The sequence below is a fragment of the Grampus griseus genome (assembly GCF_964374135.1).
Source record: "Grampus griseus genome assembly, chromosome: 11".
NCBI classification, from domain to species: domain Eukaryota; kingdom Metazoa; phylum Chordata; class Mammalia; order Artiodactyla; family Delphinidae; genus Grampus; species Grampus griseus.
The window spans coordinates 93,518,641-93,540,462 of record NC_139005.1 but is presented as its reverse complement, the minus strand read 5'-3'; the positions used below and the strand labels follow the sequence as shown (position 1 = coordinate 93,540,462).

Sequence of the window (21,822 nt, the reverse complement as noted above, 5' to 3'; positions counted from 1 at the left end):
ACCCCCGCGCCGACCGGCGCCGGCGCCAAATAAGTCCCGCGTGCTAGCGGATCCCGAGAGCCGCACGCTACTGACGGCCCAGGCGGGGCGGAGCTCCAGAGGGGGCGGGACCAAGAGGGGGCGGAGCCGATGAAGGAGGGGCGTGACCTGCCCGGCAAGAGCCGAGCCCCCGCTCCGCCCCCGCCCCGCGCGCTCGCTCGCCGGCTCGCGCGCGCCGAGGAAAACGTTGCGCAGGTTCAAAAATGGAACGTCGGCGGCGTGAGGGAGCGCAAGGGGGTGTGCGCGCGTGCGCGTGCGCGTGCGCGCCCGGGCGAGGGTGACTGGGACCCCGCCGGCCCGAGCATCGCGCGCCGCAGCCGCGGCCCCGCAGCTCCGCCCCCGGCCCGGCCCGGCCCGGCCCCGGGCCCGCTCGCCCGCCGCCCCGCATGGAGCTGTCAGCCATCGGCGAGCAGGTGTTCGCCGTAGAGAGCATCCGGAAGAAGCGCGTGCGGAAGGTGAGGCTGCCCGGGGGCGGCTCCCAGGACCCCTGCGGAGTCCCCTCCTGTCCCCAGCACTGTCCCCTCCGCGCTGGAGGCGAGGGAGAAAGTGGAGCGGGGGTGGGGTGGGTGAGCAGGCAGCCCCGCGCTGCCGGACTCGTATCCCCAGCCCGTGCCTCAGTTTCCCCCACCACCTTGTAGAAAGAGTAGAATAAAAGTTGTCGCCCCAGGATGCTGGCAGCTAAGTCCGCCAGAGCTAGAGGTTAGGATCGGACTGTATGGATCCTGAACGGCATCCTTTCTCATCCTCCCCTCATTCTAAATATGGGGAGACTGAGGCCCGAGTTGAAGAAACGGCTTGCCTAGTGTGTTCGCGTCGGAGCTGGGTCTCGAACTCAGGACTCTGGACTCTCGGTGCCAAGTCCTTTGAAGTTGGAGGCGGAGCTTTGGAAAAGCGTCCTCCCGCCTCTTAAGTCTAACTGCTGGACTTCGATCCCCTCCACACCCCCACCTCCACGTCTCTCCCCCACTTCCAGTGCACACCCCTCTGTCTTCCCCTCCCCACCTTCCAGCCCCGCCCGGCCGGCTCAGTGGAGCCGCCTACGGCGCTGGGGCATCCTCAAAGCTCCTCCCCCTTTGCCTTCGCCTCCAAAACATACACCCTGCAATTTAAGGAGGCGTCTGTTCTGCTAGGTTCGGTCCCCGCGCCTCGGGCCTGGACTTTGGCCGTGCACATTTCCTGTGCACACGTCTGCAAAGTGGTCTGGCCCCAGACTGGAGGGTGGAGATGGAAGGCTTTGGGGAAAGTTCCTGTCCCGGCACTCACCACTATCCTTTTCCCTTATCTCCTCCCTGCAGCCCCATGGGAGGCTCTAGCGGCAGGGCTGGGAGGGGTCTTAGAGTTCACCTCCTCCCATTTGACGAAGGCACAAACTGAGGCCCTGGCTGGGGAAGTGACCTGGTCAAGGTCACACAGCAAATTAGAGATGGGTGTAGAGCAGGAGCTCCAGTTGGCTGTTTGCCAGCTCATCTTTAAAGAGAGAAAACTCAGTCCCGGCATCTTGGGTGACATCTAAGGGTGACAGTTAAGGTGGGCCATGACCTTTTCTTCCCCAACTCCAATGGGGTTGAGCTCTGTCTTCAAGTTGGGGCTGCCCCTCCTCCTCCCTTCCCTCAGGGTTTCCTCGATTTGAATTTGTTCCTCAAAGCTCAATGTTTTCCATGCAGTGTAGCCTCAGCAGGTACAGTAATTACTCCCTTCTACATGGGGCCTGAGGGGTAGTGCCAGAGAGTGAGAAGCATCATTCCTTTCGCCATTCATTCAAAATGTATTTATTGAGTATCTCTGTGCACCAGGCACCATTCTAAGCCCCGGGGAGGGAGCTCCTTCCCTCGTGGAGCTGCCATTTTGGCAGCAGAGACACACAGTGAAAGAGGAAATAAATATAGATGCTTTCCAAGGGGGCCGTGTGCCACACAGAAAGAGAACTACTGGAAGGCGGGAGGGAGGGTGTTGGGAAGGGTGGCCAGGGCAGGCCTCATTGAGGAGGTGACATACCTTGGTCTTCAAGTTCCAGTGTGGAAGGGTATCACCCATCAGATGGGGTTGGACTGGGAACTTTTAAAGGCCCCTGTCACCTTTGAGGAAGGGAGGAACCTGCCTCTGTTTTCTAACTACTGGAGGGGCGATCACCCTTTCTCAAGGTGGAGACTTTGTCAGCCTTCTCCGGGGTCCTGCCAGGTTCTTTTGACTTGAGAGTGAGTTGAGTCTTGGAGTCACTAGCCTGTCACCTCTGGCTCAGAGGCAGCCTCTCACAGGGAGGGGGCTGATGGGGCTAGAGCCATGTGGGACATGCCAGGGAGGAGTATTCTAGGACTTGGAGAGTCTTCTAGTCGAAAAAGGAAGGAGAATTACGGTGTTAGCACCGGGACACTGGACGCTGGATCTTTGGCCACGCACATCCCCACACGGTCTGTTTCCCCACACGTGACATGGGCTCCAAGCTTCTGCCACAGGAGCCCCAGAGGTGTCTGGGGCCCAGTGCACTCCTGTGTTCTAGTAGGGAGGACCGTCTGGGGGGGTCAGTTTGAGGATCTCTGGTTGATGGGGATCTTGTGGGGGGCGTCCCTGACAGTGTGTATGTGTTGGGGGACTTCTGTCTGCAGAGGGGATTGGGCCTTACTGTCGTGCAAGTGGTCGTAGGGGCATCTGTGTATCTCACCGTGTCTACTTCTTCTCTCTTTCTTCCCAGGGTAAAGTCGAATATCTGGTGAAGTGGAAAGGATGGCCCCCAAAGTAAGGCTTCTTTGTGTGTTTCTGTCTGCCTACCTGTACATCCTTCCATCCACCTTTTACCCTTTCTCCTGCCTCACTTTTCACTCCAGCTGCTCTAGTAATTGGCCAGCAGACCTTGATTAATCATCCTCTTCTCTGGGCCTCAGTTTCCCCTCTGCCAGCTGAGGGGCTTGGAGCACATGAGGGTGAAGGTGGGCCCCAGCTTCTCATGGGCCCCATTCAGTGTTGCACTCCACCTTCTGGTGGGACCCTCTGCTCCCCTGCTTCTGGCCTTTCCCGGCACCTAGGAGGTGAAGGCCCATCATCTTGGCTTCAGAGATGGCTGCCTGCAAGGTGGAGGGGCACTCAAGCTGCAGCAAGTACAGTGCCGGGTGGGGGTTTGTGTGGTTGGGCAAGACAAGTCTAGCCAGTGGGGCACGAGTCCTCAGTGCCATATAGCTAGGGACAGAGCCCGCCTTTGGCCAGCACTCTCCAGTCTACAGAGCAGGCTCCTGTACAGCCTTGTGAGGCAGCTGTGGTCCTGATCTCTAAAGATGAGGAGACAAGCTCAGAGAAGGTAAGCAGCTTGGCTTAGGTCACACAGCAAGTGGAGGCAGAGTTGAGAGTTGAACTGGGCCTCTCCATCTTCAGGTATCTCTTCTGTGCCTCCTCCATCTCCCAGTTGCGGGGCCAGGGAGCTGGGTCTAGGACCTCTCCCAGTTGCCCCACCTCTCCGCTGAGGCCCAATGAGGAACCTTCTCACCAACCAATCACCTCCCAGCAGGGAGTTGTTGGGGGAGGGGAGGGAAGGAGCAGGTCGTGGGGCCTCCCCATTGGTCTGTGGGTGCCCCACCTCCCAGCCCTGCCTCCTAGAGACTGACTCCTGGAATCCCCCTCTGTCCAGAGCCCCTGCTGTCTGTGCCAGGGGCTTTCTGCTGTGCTGGCGTTGGGGGCTGACCTGGTATTTGGGTCCTGGGAGTGTCTTGGACACGCGGTGGTGAGAAACAGCAGAGAGGAAGACAGGCCATGCTGCCTCAGCTTCTCTCTCTGCAAAATGGGTTCAGTAGTCCAGGCCCTGCTCTCTTCTCACAGGCTCCTTCACTTTGTGGGGTGAAAGGCCTGGGGGTGTGTTCAGGATGGCTGCAGGCATCGTGATGATTAGGGTTGGTGGCTGGTTAACCAGATAATGCATTCATCCATTCCTGCTGCCCCTTCCCAAACCCCTGGGACTGGAGGATAATCCCCTCCTCCACTGGGCAGATGAAGGTGGGCTTCTGGTCTGGGTGAAGGGGCTGGTAAGAGGAGGTGGAAAGCTAGAAAAGGAACATGTTCAAGGTGGGCATACTCCCTGGGTACTCGCTCCCCTCTTAGCTTCCGCGCCAGAGGCATTGCGTCCCAGCGGGACACCAGCCTGTTGGCCTTCAAGGCACCGTTGGCTAGTTTTCCTGCTCTGTAGACTCCCTTCTCTAAACAGAGGTTTTTATCTATTTAAACTTCCTTCCCCCACTTTTATTAATCCTGAATGAATACGTCTGCCCATCAGAGCTTCAGTCAGGGGAAGGACCTGGCATTCCAAGAGCAGTCCCTCCATGGTTCTCCTGGCCTGTGCCCCCGAACCTGGGGCCCACTTGTTTCCTAACATGCTGAGACCACCAGATGGGCCCTCATGACTGCTTTTTGTGACACTCCCCGCTCCAAGGGAGTTCTGGAAGCCCTGTTTGGCCAGATGACCTGGGGCATTTCTGGCTCCCCTATACTTTGATCCTGGGTTCTTGGCCTGGCTCACAGCCAGACAGCTGGGAGCCCTTTAGCAAGTCCCCAACATGGCAGGACCTCTGCTTCCATCTCCAAATTGGAATAAATCCTCCAGCACAACAGTGTTGTGAGGATTAGATGATGGATATAGGGTACCTGATGCATGCTTAGCCCAGACCAAGCACTTAGTGAACGTTTGCTATTAATAGTAAGTTACACAGCTCAGGCTTCTAGGTCTCCACTCAGCCGGGAGAGGGGTCTGGGGGCGTCTGCTCCTCACAGGAGCCCAAAGTAGCCTTAGCAATCATTGAGATCAGTCCTCTCATTTTTCAAATGGGGAAACTGAGGCCCAGAGAGGGGAGTTATATACAGTAATATAACTGCCAACCCGGTGCAGCATGGTGCCCACTTTATGTCATCCACTGTGCCACCCCGCTTCACTTGGGGGAAAACAGGTTCAGTCGCAGGGAGAATCAGGAGAACCAGGGCTCCTTTGTAACCCACTTGGTCTTCAGTCTCTCCTCCTCAGGGGGCTTTGCTTGAGGAAGAGGCTGAGAAAGTGGATGGGGAGTAGGTAGCTGGGCAGGCTGCCCGCTGCAGGCCTGGGAGCCTTGGCTAGGGCAGGGCAGTGATAGCCTGGGTGGGAGGGGAGTCAGATTCTCCTTCTCCCCAGCACCCTCCGCCCCCTGGGCAGGGAGGCTCATGTTAATAACAGAAGCCATGATTTAAACGGACACTCACTCTGTGCCAGGCCCCTGTTAAACCTTTGGGTTCTTTGCCTCTTTTCTCTCCCCAACAGCAGACAAATGACTGCCCTTCCTCCCCAGCAGATGGGGTAGAGGAGCTATCTTGCTTGTTCTGGAAGGAACAGCAAATGGCACAGGGAGGGGCTGGGGGCACAGGGCAGAGGATGTTAAATAATCAGCTACATGCTGTCAGCACCACAGAGATGCTCACATACCCCACTCTCATCTCAGCCTGCCCAGGACACTGCCGCTCCTCTTTGGAAACGCTTTCCTTCCCTCCGTTCTTACCCACTTGTGAATGCTACGCCATTTGTGGGGAGGACCGCCTCCATAGAGCTTCAGTAGTGATATTGTCAGTGTATCAGGGTACCGCAATAACCAAGCTGCCTATCAGTAAGCCCCTATTAAGATCAGGCATTGGCCCCTGTAATTGCCTAACGGCAACCCATTGTACAGATGGGGAGACAGAAACCCTCAGCAGAGGCGTCCTTGCCCCAGGTCATAAAGGTGGGACGATTTGAATTATGGGCACCTCCATTTCCCCACCTGTAAAATGGGGCCCTAGCCTCATGGAGCCCTGTGGAAGGCTGCCTGAGACAAGAAAGGGTTCGTAACAGTGCCAGACGCGGAGGAGGCTCTTCTTTCTCCTCCAAGGCCAGGTTGAGTAGTGGCAGCACAGAGTCCTCGGTTTGGCCCTGGCAGGTGTGTGTTTGCGCTCTCCAGGCTTTTGATATTGATTTAATAAATGCTTGTTTGCTTTTATTATGTACCACACTGCTCTAAGTGCTTTATGTGGCTTAACACATCTAATCGTCACATCACCCCTAAAAGACAGGGACTATTGCTAGGTCCGCTTCACGGATGAGAAAACGGAGGCCCGAGCAGCGGAGTCACTTGCTCACCGCCGCCTTCGGGAGTCCGCTGCGCTGCTTCTCATTTGGGCGAATCTAAATCGGAGTCGGGGGCTGGGGCGGGCCTGGCTCTGCAGGGCGCCCCGCCCCCGGCACGGCGGGAGCCTACGCGGCGGGGCCCAGGAGGGGCGGCCGAGAGCCTGTTTACCCCGGCTCCGGTGGCGGGGGGGGGCGGGGGCGGCGGGGCGGCGGTCACGTGGTCGTGTTTACCTCGGAGCCGGTGCGCGCCGTCCCCGCCCCCGCCCCGCCCCCCATCAGTAGGCCGGGTAATCTGGCGCGCACGCTCCCGCGCTGCGTGCGTGCGTGTGCACGCGCGGCTGCCCGACTCCGGGGGGCGGGGCGCACGGCGCTGCGATGTGGATGGAGCCTCTGTCCGGCACGCTTGGTTCCCGCCCAGCCGGCGGCCCGGAGACCTAGACCCCGAAGCCTCAGGCCGCGGGCCTCGCCGGCTGCGCCCTCCTGTCTTGCCTGTGCCCGGCTGTTCGCAAAGAGTGTTTGCCCTCGCTGTGGTCTCTGGCTTCCCACACTGCGGAGGGCCGCTGATGGCCCCCTGTTTAGGAGGGCGGGGGTGTCCGAGAGGGTGAGGCGCCTGTGCAACGCCCCGCCCGCCTCTCCGCAGCACCGAACGGGGCCAGGCCTCCAGCTGCCAAGTCTCTCCCTTTCTGTGCACCCGCTGTGTGCCAAGCCCCGGGTCAGACACTGAAGACGTGGCCAATCAGACTGTGCCCCTCTCCTATGGACGTTACAGCCCGGTGAGGGGCCATTTACCTCGACATGTGAGAGATCCAAAGGGAGAGGGTGGCCAAGATTCAACTGAGTTCTGACCACAGATTGGCCACTTCCTGGCTCGGTGATCTTGGCAAGATGCTTAACCTCTCTGCCCCAGTTTCTTCATTTGTAACATCTGTAACCTACCTTATAAGGGTGTTACAAGGAATGGATGCGTCCTTGCAGTAGTCTGCTCTGGCACCTTGCTGTTATGGTGGTGGTGGTGGTGATTCTTAAGATGAGGAAACTGAACTACAGAGAAGGTTAGGGACTTGCCAGGAACCACAGAGCAGCTGCATCAACAAAAAGTGGGCAGGGCAGTGGGGAAGTGGGCAGGGCAGAGAGGACTAGAGCACTGAAGAGAAACATCCACAGCTAGAGAAAAAGGGAGGGCCAGGCAGAGGACACTGGAGGAACACAAAATTCCCCCTCTCTTCTTACTAGTTACAGTCAAGGAAATTCAACCTTTGTCTGGGGGAGGGGAGGAAGGTTTGAAGTCTCTGCCAGCTTCTGGTTGCTTTCAGTTTGGGCTTTACCCAAACTATAAAAAAAAATCTCAGTTTCACTTTCAGCATTTCTCCAGGGTGAGCAAAACTGTTCAGTGCCTTCTGCAGCCATTCCCAGAACACCTGGGGGCTGGGGGCTGGACTGGGCACTCTGGCGAGGCGTTACAGCCTGCCAGCCAGGACACCAGCTTGATTCGCCAATAAGGATGATTCACCAATAAGGATGGCAGGTGCCCAGTGCGATAATAGGGCCCTGGAGAGCAGCTGAGGGAGGGTTCATTCTGCTGGGAGTAGGACAGCTAGGAGAGGATGTCAGGAAAAGCTACAAGGACCTGATTCTTAAAGGATGAGGAGTTCACTGGAGGAAGGGGGCCCTCCAGGAGGAGAGCACAGCACGTGCAAAGGAAAGGAGCTGTGATGGTGCCTGCTCAGGCTGGGCGTGTGGCACTCTGGGCATGGACCTTCACTGCTGAGTCCACGGGGCCCAACACGAAGTAAGTGTGCAGAAGTGTCAGTGAAAGAAAGGAAAGAAGGGTTCTGTCCTTGGGCAGCTTGCTGTTTAAATATTGATTGGACTACTTTTAGGTTTCACAGTAACCAGGATGGTTGAAGATGAAGGTTTAAACTTGGCTGGTAGAAGGCAGCAGGGGCAGGGACTCTGCCTGGCCTCTCTCTGCCTCGCAATACCTCCCTAATACCTACTCACCTCCCTCTTTTATTTATTTATTTTTTGGCTGTGCCACGTGGCTTGTGGGATCTTAGTTCCCCAGCCAGGACTTGAACCCAGGCCCTTGGCAGTGAAAACTTGGCGTCCTAACCACTGGACCACCAGGAAATTCCCTCACTTGCCTCCTTATCCCGCAGTCCTGGGTGCAGTGTTGGCCAGAATCACAGTCCATTGCTTTGGTTTTGTTTACATACACCCAGGTACATACATCTACATATGTGTGTGTTTATGATTATATGTGTATTTGTATGCATGCATATATATACACCCATACATATATATATATATATATATTTAAACAGTTATCAGGACTTGGATTGTTTTTTAATGATTTTCTTTTTTTTTATAAATTTATTTATTTTTGGCTGCGTTGGGTTTTTGTTGCTGGGTGCGGACTTTCTCTAGTTGCAGCAAGCGGGGGCTACTCTTCGTTGCGGTGCATGGGCTTCTCATTGTGTTGGCTTCTCTTGTTGCAGAGCGCAGGCTCTAGGCACGCAGGCTTCAGTAGTTGTGGCACGTGGGCTCAGTAGTTGCGACTCAAGAGCTCAGGCTCAGTAGTTGTGGCGCATGGGCTTAGTTGCTCCGCAGCATGCGGGATCTTCCCAGACCAGGGCTCGAACCCGTGTCCCCTGCATTGGCAGACGGATTCTTAACCACTGCGCCACCAGGGAATCCCCATATATATGTTTTTATATTAAAAGTTTTTAATGTATTAGCATCTGTTTATGATGAGTCATCCTGGTTTTTCCACTTATGGAAGTCATAAAGAGTTTGCTTTTAAAATAAAATGTTTTAAAAAAGCAAGCTAATTTTTTTATACATAAATTTATTTATTTATTTATTTTTGGCTGCGTTGGGTCTTCGTTGCTGCGCGCGGGCTTTCTCTAGTTGTGGCGAGCAGGGGCTGCTCTTCGTTGCGGTGCGCGGGCTTCTCATTGCGGTGGCTTCTCTTGTTGCGGAGCATGGGCTCTAGGCACGCGGGCTTCAGTAGTGTGGCACTCGGGCTCAGTAGTTGTGCCTTGCGGGCTCTAGAGCGCAGGCCCAATAGTTGTGGCGCACAGGCTTAGTTGCTCAGCAGCACGTGGGATCTTCCCGGACCAGGGCTCGAACCCGTGTCCCCTGCATTAGCAGGCAGATTCTTAACCACTGCACCACCAGGGAATTCCCAAGTGAGCTAATTTAAAGGCAGATACTAAGTAAATAATCGTGCGGGTGGAAGGAGGATGGCTGAACTCTGGAAATGCCCAGTTCTGTCCCAGCAGGGAATGCTGTCTGGCCTGGGAGTGGTGGAAGGTCCCTCGTGGAAAGACCTAGGGGCCTGCTGTAGGACACTGTACCATTCAGTCACTGAACATTTACCAAGTTCCTGCCGTGTGCCAGGCCCCACCTGAGAAGGGAACTTCAGACCTGGCCTTGATGGTGCAGATGTGTTCCAAGGAGGGGGAGGGAGCAGCTCAGCCTGGGCAGAGGGCCCACTGGGGCTGGGGCATCAGGGGGGCCAGGGATGGTGACAGTAATAAGCACAGAGCACTTCCTGTGCACCAGGCGCTGCTCTAAACACTTAGATACGTGAACATGTTTAATCAGCACAAGAGACCTTTACAGATGGGGAAATCAGCATAGAGACACTGAATAAATTGTTTAAAGTTGTACAGCTAGCCAGGGCAGAGCTGGGGTTTGAACCCAGGCAGTCTGGCTCCAGAGGCGCAGCTCTTCACCACATGCTCTTGACTCTCATAGGAAGGGAATCCGGGGACATATGGGGCGTGCCCTCTTCACCTGAAGTGAACATGGGGATCTAGTCCGGAGTTGGACGCGATCACTTATAGGGTGGTGTGATCAGCGCTCAGAATGAGGGGAGTTCCGGTGTCATGCAAGCCCCCAGGAGGCCTCCGACCTACCCTGGTAGCCAGGGACAGTTCATGGGATTAGGTGACAGTTAACACTGGATCAGGAAGGGGCAAAGTCCTGCAGGCAAGTGGGCCTGGTGGAGCGGCTGCGGCTTCTGAATGGGGTGTGGTGGGGTAGGGGGCAGGTCAGCTCTGACCCCTTGTCTCTCTCCCCAGGTACAGCACGTGGGAACCGGAGGAGCACATCCTGGACCCCCGCCTGGTCATGGCCTATGAGGAGAAGTAAGGGGCTCAGCCTGCCAGGGGGCTGGGTGGAAGGCAGGCGCTGAGGTTTCACGGGCAGCTGCTGCTGGCTTGGCTCCGAACAGTGGTCACTGGGGGCAGGGTTCTGGCAGGGACTGCCGGGTCTCGTCCGCAGCTGGGGGAAGGTGCTGGGCACCAGGTCCCAGGGCAGCTGAGGGCCCTGTCCCTTTCCGGCTGCTGGGTGATGTCAGCCACTCCGCTAACAACCCCAGGCCTCTGTCTCTCTGCTGTTGTAGGCCACCCCCAACAGCACCTGCCCCGATTTCCCCAGGAGGCAGGGCTTTCAATTGCCGTGAAGAAGGTGAAAATGGGCGTAGAGATGCCATGCGTGCGAGGGGCAGCAGTATTAATCATGCCCAGTGATGGGCCAGAGGGAGGTTCCCCCCTACAGATCCTCTACCATGTTTGATGAAGCTCTCAAGAAAGGCCAGGGGAGGAAGTGTGGCTTTGGAGCCAGGACAGCTGGGTTCCGGTCCCTCCTGCTTGGCTACCTCCTAGCTGGGAGGCCGTTAGCAAAGCTGCCCCCAGGTCTCAGACTGCCGCGTCTGCCAGTGCTCTGCTGCAAGTGCTCTTCCAAGGGTTGCTTAGTGATTGGCAGCTCGTCCCATGGGCCATGACGGCACACCTTAGCGGGGAGCTTCTGCCAAAAATGTTGTTTCTCCTGGTGGGAGGGCCTTTTGAGCATAACCTAGCCATTCCCTTCTGCTGCATGAGCCCCAGCGTTATTGGCCTCCCTGCCAGCAGGCTGCCCAGTCTTTCTGCCTCTCCCCAACCCATCGACCCTGTACAGTGCGGGACCGTTTTATAAAATCATTTTTATTTGGTTCGTTTTAGCAACTGCCTGAGACAGGGATGAGGGTCTCATCTGACAGATGAGGAGACAGAGGCTCTGAAGAGCTAAGGGGCTTGTCCAGGGTCCTCGCAGCTGGGAGGCAGCCCAAGTAGGACTTAACCTGGGTGGGGCTCCTGAGTCCCAGTGATGCCGTTCCTCTGCCCCTCCTCGCCCCCTGCTGACCGCTTTTCCCACAGGAGGTCTCCCGCTGCTGATTCAAAGGAAACGTTCCCACTGCTCTTTCCTTTAAAAATCACAGTGTTCCTGTCCCACAGCTTCTATCTGGTTCCCGAGTGCTGGTGGGGCCTTGATGCAAAAGGGTTGTGACACTGAGAGAGCCCTGTGGAATGTCCTGGATTGTGGTAAGGAGAGCATTGGGCAGGTGTCAGAGGCCTGGATCAAATCCTGGCTCTTCCACTCACCAGCTGTGAGGTGCTGCACAGGACCTTTTTCCTCTCTCAGCTTCTCTGTCTGTGAAATGGGCAGAACAGTGCTGACCTCAAGGGCTCTCATGGGGAGGAAAGGCTTGTGAAAGCGCTCCGCAAACCATTAGGTGTGGGCACACACGGGCAGATGTCTTCCTGATGGTAATTAGGGGTCAGCTAGTTCATTCTTTCATTTGTTCAACAAATCTTTATTGAGGTCCTACTGTGTGCCAGGCACTGTTCCAGGGACTGGGGCACAGCAAGGAACAAAACCAACAAACATCCCTGCCCTCGTGGGGCTTACATTCCCGTGTGGAGACCTGCAGTGAAAAGTACACCAGTAAACGTATAGATGCCGACGTGCTGCCTGCTGCACAGACAGGGTCAGGCCGGGGCCGCTGCTTGCAGTGGGATGGTTAGGTGGTGGCATTTGACCAGAGACCTGAGCTAAGTGAGGGAAGGACCCCAGTAGGTATTTTAGAGAAGGCCATCCAGGTGAAGAGCACCCCAGAAAGTGATGCAGAGATGGGCTGAGGAACTGCATGGAGGCAAGCGCGGCTTCGAGAGTGGCCAGCTGGAGTGGTGTGAGCTGGGCAGGGGTGGGGCGTCTGGGGGAGGGGCAGGGGCAGGGGCAGCTGAAGGGGTGGGCGTGCAGCTCAGGGAGGGCCCCGTGAGTCCTGGTAGAGGATTCGGATGTTGCTTTCAATGAGTCAGAAAAGTCCGTAGTTAAGGAACAAATGAGGAGCTTGGGGATTTCTATAGACCCACTGTGTGATTTGACTTCCTCTTTCTCTCTGGGTCTTGGTGAGAAGGAGATGGAAGCGGGGTGACGACCATTTTAACACCTGCTTTGCAGGGTTTTTAAGAGACTCAGAAAGAGTCTCTTAAAAGGGGCTCTAATGAGGAGTCCCTGCATCCCAGGAGGGGCCAGTGGGGCACTGAGGGCTTGTGGGACCACGATCCCCACAGCCCTGGACACTGATGGGCCCTGGGTAGGTAAGGACTGGACAGAATGGAAGCTCCCTGCACACCCCCGCCCCCCCACTCCCACGGTTGCAGGGCAGGAGCGGGGGTGCTACAGATGGGAAGCCAGGTCATGTGGCCTGGGCTGCAGGCCTGCCCCCCTGGCCCTGACTGGGTCCCCAGGCCTGATCCCGCCAGGCCTGGAGCCCAGAGCTCAGCATCTTCACTAGTGGCAGAAGTTGTCAGAATTGTGGCATCGGGCAAATGGCTTAACCTCTCTGTGCTTTAGCTATAAAATGAGGATAGAAAATGTGCCTCCGTCACAGGGTGGCTGTGAGGGTTAAAGCATTGAGAGCAGTGCCTTGTACAAAGTGTGCAGGACATAATAAAAAATAATAATAAATAACACTTATACAAATATAATAAAGACATATTATTCTTATTCTTCTCCCTCAAGGCCCTTTCCTTTTTCCTCTCTCTACTTCCTCCTTCTCTTCCTCTTTCTTGTTTTTCTTCCCTCTCTCTTCCTCTTTATTATTTTAGTCTTTCTACCCCCCATTTTGAGAAATGCCGGGCACCTCTCTCGCTCCTCCCAGGGCCCCCGGGGACCAGCTGAGAAGGGAAGCTCTTTCTCCAGACTAGAAAACTGAGGGCCAGAGAGGGAGGGTGACCAGCCAAGGTCTCCTGTGGGTCAGGTAGAGCTGAGCCTGGAACAGGGTGTCCTGGCGCCCAGCACCGGGCTCTGAGTTAAGGTTCGCACCCTCCAGGGCTTGGGAGGCCTGGCTTGGTGTGGGTATCCCACGCCCTGGGTGCTTCTCTCGAATGCTGGTTCTAGGGCCCCACGGCAGACCTGCCGAAGCTGACTCCGTGGGGAGGGAGGGAGAGCCCTCCCCCCAGCGTCCCTGGAGTCTGATGTCTGGAAGGGGGTGGCAGCCACTGCCTCGAGGAGGGACCAACAGTGGAAACAGGCTCCACGGATGCACTGGCTTAGCTTGGCTCAGACTGAGAGACTGGACCAAGGCCACAGACGGCATGTGTGGAATGAAGTGAAACAGAATGAAACTACTTTGAATTGTCCCATCACTTCCAGCACATTGTTGGCGTCTCTGGGGTGTTGTCTGGTGTGTTGTGTGTGGCTCTGTCTGCGTCCTCAGGTTGTGCCTTGTGTGTTTGTGATGGGAGGAAGGCATCCGGCAGAGAGTCTGGCATCTACTGGGGACTGAATGCAGGCTAGTTTTTCTCCCCTTCCCCAACCAGATGATACAGACGAATGGGGGCCTGTCCTCCCCACCAGGTTCGTGGAGATGCCAGACTGGGGGGCAGTTCTGGGCAGAACTTCGCTTGCGAAAGGACTCGTGGCCATTCTCATCAGTCCCCCTGGGGCATTCAAGGCAAATTTAATTAACAGGTTTCTGTAGACGTCTCCTAAGCGTGGAAACTGGAACTACATTGTTTTGGGGGCTGTTCCCAGTGCATATAGAGAAGAGGTCTGGCATGACCCTGGGGCCGTGAAGACCCACATATTTTTGGAGATGTCCCCCGAGTCCCACCTCTAGCAATTGGGACCAGTCGCTGTGCCCTCACCTTTAGTCAGGTGGGAAGATGCAGCCCTGGGAGTTGAACACACGACCCCGTTGTTATGGTCTAAAGTGAGGAGCCCTACCCCAGGATTGGGGGGTGGCCTGTGGAGGGTGTCCCCCTCCCCCATAGACAGCAGAGAGCTGGGTGGAGCGGATGCCTTACTTTCCCTTAAATGTCAACAGTGTTTCCTTTTGTTCTGCCATCTGCTTTGCACCCCAGGGAGGAGAGAGACCGAGCATCGGGGTATAGGAAGAGAGGTCCGAAACCCAAGCGGCTTCTGCTGCAGGTAACCCCACCAGCTCTGGTGCCCGCCCACAGGGCCCCCTTGCTCCTCCCACCAGCCCCTGCCCATCCGTGCATTTGCACTGGGTAGTTCTGCGGAACCACTAACCCTCCTCGGCTCCACCCAGGACACTGTGGGGTGGGGCGGGGCACTTAGTGGGTAAGTTTCAATGGGAGGAGTTGGGAAAAGTCAGAATGTGGGGCTGGTACCCCTGGAAGACACCGTGGGTGGAAGGTACTGTGGAGGGAGGGAGGGTGGGTGTATGGCTTACGGGATCCTAGAATTCTGAAAGCTTAGAATCTTGATGCTCCAAGTCCCCAAAATACAAAATTGTAGTATTTGAGAATCTTAGAAGCATAAACTTTAGCAGAGGGAACAGGGGCGTCTGGAATTTTAGAATCCAAGCAAAGGAGATTCATAGAATTCTGGAACCACAGCCTTGGAATGGTCTAGAAATGTATCATTTTTTAAATTATTTTTAAAATTTTTTTATATTTATTTTTTATTATTATTATTTTTTTAGCTGCGTTGGGTGTTGGTTGCTGTACGCGGGCTTTCTCTAGTTGCGGCGAGTGGGGGCTACTCTTCGTTGCGTTGCGCGGACTTCTCATCGCGGTGGCTTCTCTTGTTGCGGAGCACGGGCTCTAGGCGCGCGGGCTTCAGTAGTTGCAGCGCACGGGCTCAGTAGCTGTGGCTTGGGGGCTCTAGAGCACAGGATCAGTAGTTGTGGTGCACAGGCTTAGTTGCTCCGCGGCATGTGGGATCTTCCCAGACCAGGGCTCAAACCCACGTCTCCTGCATTGGCAGGCGGATTCTTAACCACTGTGCCACCAGAGAATTCCCTAGAAATGTGTCATTTTGAGTGAGAAGAAGCCCTCTGCCACAAGACTGGCAGCCCGTGTTACCCAGGTCTTGGGGACACTTTGCTACTTTCACTGGTTCGCACTGAAAAGAGGATGGAGTCTGAAGTGATGTAGTTATGTGATTTGAGGCAAATCTCTGAGCTTGAGTTTTCTCATCTGTAAAATTGGGATGATAAGAATACCTGCTGTCCTTAATTTAATAAGGCCCACCCGGGAATTTGAAGCCAAAAAATAAGGCTTCTTGGTCCACGTGCAGTGTGAGCCATGTCCAACCTCCTGTCCATTCCATCGAGAGTCACACAGCTGGATTAAAACCCAGATCTGAGTCCTGGTGCTCCTGGACCCGTTAGTTAGTAGCTGTAATTCTCTCATGGTGAGGTAGAGAAGGACAGAACTGTATGAGTTACGAGGCCTGTGATGGTGTATGAGCCAGGCTGAAGGGGTGGGTTTTGATAAAGCTGCATATGGGATAAGCCCTCTTAGCACTGCAGTATCTTCACAGTCTCCTCCCAGTTCAGCTCTCCTCCCATCACCATGACAACCTGAACCCCATGCTGAGTGATGGGGATTAGCTGGTGGGACTGAGGAATGGAACTTGCACATGTGATCTCTGCCCCCAACTGGAGATGTTTGACCTACAGTTCCTATCTGCTGGCCTCACTCTCTTCCTGGGAACTCTTGGCCTCTGGTGACAGGTAGCAGGAGAAGCTACTGTCCCAGAGTGATCCAGGCCCCCCCAACATCTTAGCACCAAGGATCTTTCTTGGGTTTGTATAAATTTCCCCCAAAAGTCAGTAAGACAAATGCACAAATTATAAAACTTCAGTCTTTGAATGGCAGAAGAATGTGCCCTCCAGCCCATTTAAGCAAGAAGGAGGCGGGGCAACAGACGTCTGGACCCAGCCAGGGCCCCCCTGCGGCTCAGAGCCCAGGAGAGTCCAGGGGGAATGGAGGGGTGTCTGCAGGCTGCTGGCAGACCTTCCTGTGGCTGGGTGACGTGGTGCACCCCGGTGCCATGTGTACCCCTGGTTAACTTTTCCCAGGAAGCTTCAGAGCCCCGTGCCTCACACCATTTCCCTAGCGAGCTGGCCGTTTCAGCTTTGGGGGGTCCTTTAGAAGCAAAGAGTCCTTCCCTGTAATGAAGAATAACTCCTTAATTTATCTGCCTCATAAATGCAGGTGTGTTTTTTGTTGGTCAGTTTTCACCTTGTACCGCTTGTGTGCCTCCGCCATGGACCAAAGGAACGTGCCCTGAGGCCCCGTCCCTGAGCCACTTACAGGGCCCTGGGAGGCGAGGCCGCACTGTGAGGCCTCTTGGCTAGCTGGGCCAGGTCCCGGGGCTGGGGCTGGTCAGGGGGAGCGCTCTGGGCTGGGGTGAGGGGCGGGATGCCGGCTGGCTCTGAGCCCTGAAACACGGGGAAGAGGACCCCGGGCGGGAGGGCCAGCACGAGCAAAGGCGCGGCAGTGGGTGGGAGGGCAGGGCTGATCCGCCGTGCCCTGGCTTGCCCCCGCAGCGGCTGTACAGCATGGACCTGCGGAGCTCCCACAAGGCCAAGGGCAAGGAGAAGCTCTGCTTCTCCCTGACGCGCCCACTCGGCAGCGGGAGCCCCGAGGGGGTGGTCAAGGCGGGGGCACCCGAGCTGGTGGACAAGGGCCCCTTGGTGCCCACCCTGCCCTTCCCGCTCCGCAAGCCCCGCAAGGCCCACAAGTACCTGCGGCTCTCACGCAAGAAGTTCCCGCCCCGCGGGCCCAACCTGGAGAGTCACAGCCATCGACGGGAGCTCTTCCTGCAGGAGTCAGCGGCCCCGGACGTCCTGCAGGCGGCCAGCGAGTGGGAGCCTGCTGAGCAGCCCCCTGAAGAGGAGGGTAAGGCGGCCCAGCCCCAAGGCTCAGACCCAGGGACCCTCAGAGCTGGAAGGGTCCCTCGAGTCCTCAGGTCCAGCTGGTCCAGTGCCCGGAGAGGGCCTGGGCGCTCCTGAGGCCACGTAGCCTGCAGGGACCCTGGCACCAAGCCCAGAGCTCTTTCCGTGGTCCCACTCGGGCTGAGTTCGTGTCCAGCCAGGGAAGGTACATGTAGTGACGTCTTCCTGTGTGTCCAGCCTTGAACTAGGCCCTGACCTGGCTGGAGACTCAGAAGAAGATCAGGTGTTGGGGGTGGGGTGGGAGGTGGTCGACAAGCTGCCACCCACGCCCACCTTCCCCACCTTGTTGCCAACGCTGTCCCCCATCTGTCTGTGTGTCTTTGTCCCGTGGCTGCAGCAGACGCAGATCTGGCCGAGGGGCCCCCCTCCTGGACACCCACGCTCCCCTCAAGTGAAGTGACAGTGACCGATATCACCGCCAACTCCATCACCGTCACCTTCCGCGAGGCCCAGGCAGCTGAGGGCTTCTTCCGAGACCGCAGCGGGAAGTTCTGAATCACCATTTTTACTCTTCTTCAACTGTTTTCTTTTGGGCTTGGGGTGGGGACTTCCAGAAATGGGGAGGGGTTGGGGTGGGTAATTATTTTATTTAAAGAAACATTGACGAGGAGAAGGGGGGAAGATCCCAGCACTCTCCCACCGCCCCGCCCCTTTCTCTGTGCGGACGTTTACAGGGCGGCCTTGGGTCTGTGTCAGGGCTGGGCCTGGGGAGGCCTGGCACTGCTCTGTCACTTGGGGTACCATCTCCAGGGTAGGATGGGGACAGGACCAGCCTCCCCCGGACACCTCCATCACCATTCTTCTCTAGAGAGACAGCAGCTGGTCCCCAGGACTAAAGGAGGATGGGAAGGCCTGAACCCTCCCCTTAAGCAGCCCACCCCAGCCTTTCTGGTTGGTTTCCCCTTTGGCTTTTTGTGTGTGTGTGTTTGGGGAGGGGTCTTTATTTTTAACTTTCCACTCCAGCTTTGCGGGGGGATATGGAGGCTGGCTTTGACCAGAAGTGATTGGGTCACAGAGCTAAGGGGCTGGGAAGGGTTTGAGATTGCTGGGCACGTCCCACCCCTTCAGAAAGGTCTCTCCTTTCCCCTGGGGGCAGCTGCCAGCTAAGCCCCTTCCGCTGAGAGCTACCCGCCCCAGCTCCATCGCCTGGCCCGTGCAAACTGCTCACTTGCACACCCAGCCCTGCAGGTGTGTGCACACGGCCCCTCGCGCCCTCATGACTGCATACGCCGGTCCGCAGACGTGTGCAGCGGGTCTTGCAAGCCTCCTGACCGGGTGGACAGGGTGGGGTGGGGGGGGAGTGATTCACAGCACAGAAGAGCTTGCTGTAGGCAGCCCCGCTCATCCCACCTTGCACAGCACTTCGCCTGACAGGACCTATCCGAGTCAGCGTGGATAGCTGTCAGTGGAGGGCAAGGCTCCGGCCAGGGGGCAGCTGGATGGCCTCCGACGCTCCAGGCGTGCGGATGAAGTCTTGTGGTGTCACCTGGGTAGCCACGGGCGTGCAAGCGTGTGCATGTGTGCTGTGCAACGGCGCGAGCTCTGAGGCACTTGTGCCCTGTCCCCCCCACCCCCGGGGCTCCTGTTCTCTCTGACTCAGGTGACTTTCCAGCCCTTCTGTCTCCCCTCTTTTTCTGCCCTCCCCTTCAACTCAGCCAACCAGACATGGGCGTGGGTGGTCAGGGAGGGAGGAAGCGTCCCACCACCTTCTCAGGGCAGCCCTCGACTCCTGACACCCTTCCTCCTTCCATTCTGGGTCTCCCCCGCATCCACCCTCAGTGCTGCAGCTGGGACTAACCTTGTTTCTCTGCGGCGGGACCTCTGCCATGTCTTCCTGTGGTCAGGCTGTGGTGGGTGATGGGTCAGGCTGTGCACGAGCCCCCCACCCTGGCAGGGGCCTGTGTCTGCCAGAAGAGGGGCGCTCCGTTTCTGGTTTGCACAGACGTGCCCTGTGGACTAGTGGCTCCCCTGGCAGTAAGGAGTGACTTCTCCCCTATCCTGGTCCTGCAGGGGAGAAAAAGCCAGATTGGGGGTGGGCCCCAGGGGAGCAAGTGAAAGGCTGGCCCCCTCGCCTCTCCCCATTGTCAGACCAGGCACTCAGGTCCCTCCCCCGGGGCTGTCTCCATGCTCTGCTGTGTCCTGAGGAAGTGGGCAGAATCCTGCTGAGGCTCGACTAGGGCAGTTCTTCCCCCAGACTCTTCTTCCCAAGTTCCCAAACCAAAGACAGCCTGCACCCCCTTTTTGTTTGGGGTGCCTTGCTGGCAAGATCCCAGATCCCTGAGTGTCTGTCTCCCCTTCCTCCTTAATCCTTCGTTGTCCAGGGTCAATTCAGTGCTTCCATTGGGGGATGGCTTCCTCCCCCCCACCCCATGACTTGATTCACCCCCAGGCTAGGGGGTTGTGTCTAGGGGAGTCTGGGGGTGGACCAGGGAACGAAGGGGCAGTGGGGAACCTCCCCAGCTGCGGGACCCTGGGAAGGGGAAGGGCAGCCTGAGTGGGAAGCTGTCCCAGATCAGGGGCTCCCGGCAGAGGGGAAGGTGGTGGGCAGGGGTGTCGCGCTGACGGAAAGCTGTGGGCCCTGGCTTGGGACTCGGCTGGCTTCAGCTTCCAAGAGAAGTCACACTCCGCAGCCCCAGGGGACACGTGGCCTCTCCTGCCTCACTTTGAAGAGCTGTTTGTGTAGTTTGCGGGTCTGGGGCCTCTCTTGTGGGGTGAGGCAGCTGCCACAGAGGAGCACTTCTAGCCTCTCTCTCAGCCCTTCACAGCCCGCAGGGCGCCCTGCTCTCTGGAGGGCCGGACCTGGGAGCGGAGGCTCCCTGGGGGAAGGGCTGCAGGCTGTTAGGACCTTCCTGCCCAGGACCCAGGACGGTGACCTCTGTGAGGGGCTGGAAGTGGCCTTGCAGGACTCCTCCAGCCCTGAGCGTCCCAGAGGGCCTTGGGGTGAGAGGGGGCAAGGTGGGCACGACCTCCCACCCCACTGCCACCCGAGAAGGCCAGTACTCACTTGGGGGTGGGCGTTGAAAAGGTTGGACCACCTGCCTTTCCTTCCCCCAGCCCCACCTGTTTTGAATGTAGAGAGACCGGTTGGTACTTTTCTTTTGCTGTGGGGTGGGGCGAGGGGCATATTCTCCGCCCGTGGCGCGGCCACTCGGGAATCATCGCCGCTCTTAGGATGGTGGTCCCTCCACCAGCTTCCCCCTGGCTCCTGCCCTGGGGGAGGGCGCTTGGCTTGTCAAGTGGTTTCGCTTTTGCTTTATAACTGGCCAGCCTGGCCTCCGGGTCTCAGCACAAGAACGCTTCCTTTGCACAGAATGAGCGTCGAGCTTTGTTCAGACTAAATGAATGTATTTGGGAGGGGCTGGGGGCGCGAGTCAATTCCAAGCACACGCCGTTTCAGAGTGAGTGTGTGCGGGGAGAGCTAGAGCAGATGCAGAGCGTGGTTTTATTTTTGTACTGATATTGGTAAGAGACTGTATAGCATCTATTTATTTAGATGATTTATCTGGTAAATGAGGCAAAAAAATATTAAAACTACATTAAAGATGATTTTAAAAAAAAGCTCTTGGGCATCTGATCATTGCTTGTGATGGTGTCACAGCTGTGCCGAGAAAAGAGCTGCAGCCCTGGGGGTGAGCCCTCCAGACCTCCCAGGCCCCCCAGAGCCATCTTGGCAGTACATGGGGCTGGCGCCAGGTGTCCTTGTCAGCTTGCCAAATCCTGAGACATGGCGATGCTCTCATGTCCATACAGTCTCCCTGTCTGGTTAGTTTTCCCCTCAAAGTTGCAAACCCTCAGATCCAGCCCCACACGTGTTCTTGACACTCCTGTTCCTGTGTGTCTGTGGGTCTCGCACGTCTTCCGGTGGGTAAGTTATTTCCTCCTGGGTAAGGAGTGTGCTCCCTGCCTGGTCAATGCTGGGAAAAGGAGGGGGAGGCGAAGGTGGATTGAGAAGGAAACGTGCGATCTTGAGGAGTATCTGCCTCAGGTGAAGCCCTTACTTGGTCACCAGGTAGTCAGCCGTCTTCCAGTGCCAGCCAGAGAGGTCAGGGGATTGTGGTGGGCAAGTTTCTTGGGCCCGTTATCCCTAATGTTTTCATCCCAGGGCTTCGAGCTCTGCCTCTTCCCTGTTGGCCCTCAACTTAGCATAAGAGGCCCATGAGGCAGTGTGTTCAGTCTCCTTTGCAGCTCTTTCTCTCTTACAACTAACTGTCAGGCCCCATGGCCAGCAGGATAGGCCCCGTGGGTGCAGGAGGTCAGGGGCTCTTTAAACACTCTCATAAATAAAATACAAAAAAAATATGATTGATATACATACATGGAAAGTAACTCTACTTTCCAAAACAAAAAGAAACCTAGAAGAGGGCTTCCCCGGTGGTGCAGTGGTTGAGAGTCCACCTGCCAATGCAGGGGACGTGGGTTCGTGCCCCGGTCCGGGAAGATCCCACATGCCGCAGAGTGGCTGGGCCTGTGAGCCGTGGCCGCTGAGCCTGCGCGTCCGGAGCCTGTGCTCCGCAACGGGAGAGGCCACAACAGTGAGAGGCCCGCGTGCCGCAAAAACAAAACAAAACAAAACGTAGAAGAGGCCTTCTGGCTTTCACAGCATGGCCTGAGCGGATAGTGGGCTGACCTGGGGCTG

At 56.8% G+C, this 21,822-nt stretch overlaps 1 protein-coding gene across 3 annotated transcripts; it reads left to right on the top strand.

The window, feature by feature from the left end:
- The first annotated feature begins 284 nt into the window (after positions 1-284).
- CBX7 (chromobox 7) lies at positions 285-20,744 on the top strand. 3 transcript variants are annotated; one of them, XM_082665996.1, is made up of 6 exons: positions 285-494; positions 2,729-2,772; positions 10,231-10,296; positions 14,338-14,404; positions 17,058-17,130; positions 17,524-20,744. In XM_082665996.1, exons 1-6 carry the CDS (start codon positions 426-428, stop codon positions 17,679-17,681), a joined length of 477 nt encoding a protein of 158 aa, XP_082522122.1. In that variant the 5' UTR covers positions 285-425; the 3' UTR covers positions 17,682-20,744. The 3 variants fall into 3 exon arrangements, with proteins under 3 accessions (XP_082522122.1, XP_082522121.1, XP_082522120.1); XM_082665995.1 differs by having other exon boundaries at positions 16,956-17,130; XM_082665994.1 differs by having other exon boundaries at positions 16,779-17,130.
- The last annotated feature ends 1,078 nt before the right edge of the window (positions 20,745-21,822 follow it).

Excerpts from the sequence above, each read along its gene's own strand:
- CBX7 (XM_082665994.1), top strand. The coding sequence starts at position 426 with ATGGAGCTGTCAGCCATCGGCGAGCAGGTGTTCGCCGTAGAGAGCATC. Across the intron at positions 10,297-14,337 it reads GTCATGGCCTATGAGGAGAA|GGAGGAGAGAGACCGAGCAT; the intron begins GTAAGGGGCTCA and ends TTTGCACCCCAG. Across the intron at positions 14,405-16,778 it reads CCAAGCGGCTTCTGCTGCAG|CGGCTGTACAGCATGGACCT; the intron begins GTAACCCCACCA and ends TTGCCCCCGCAG.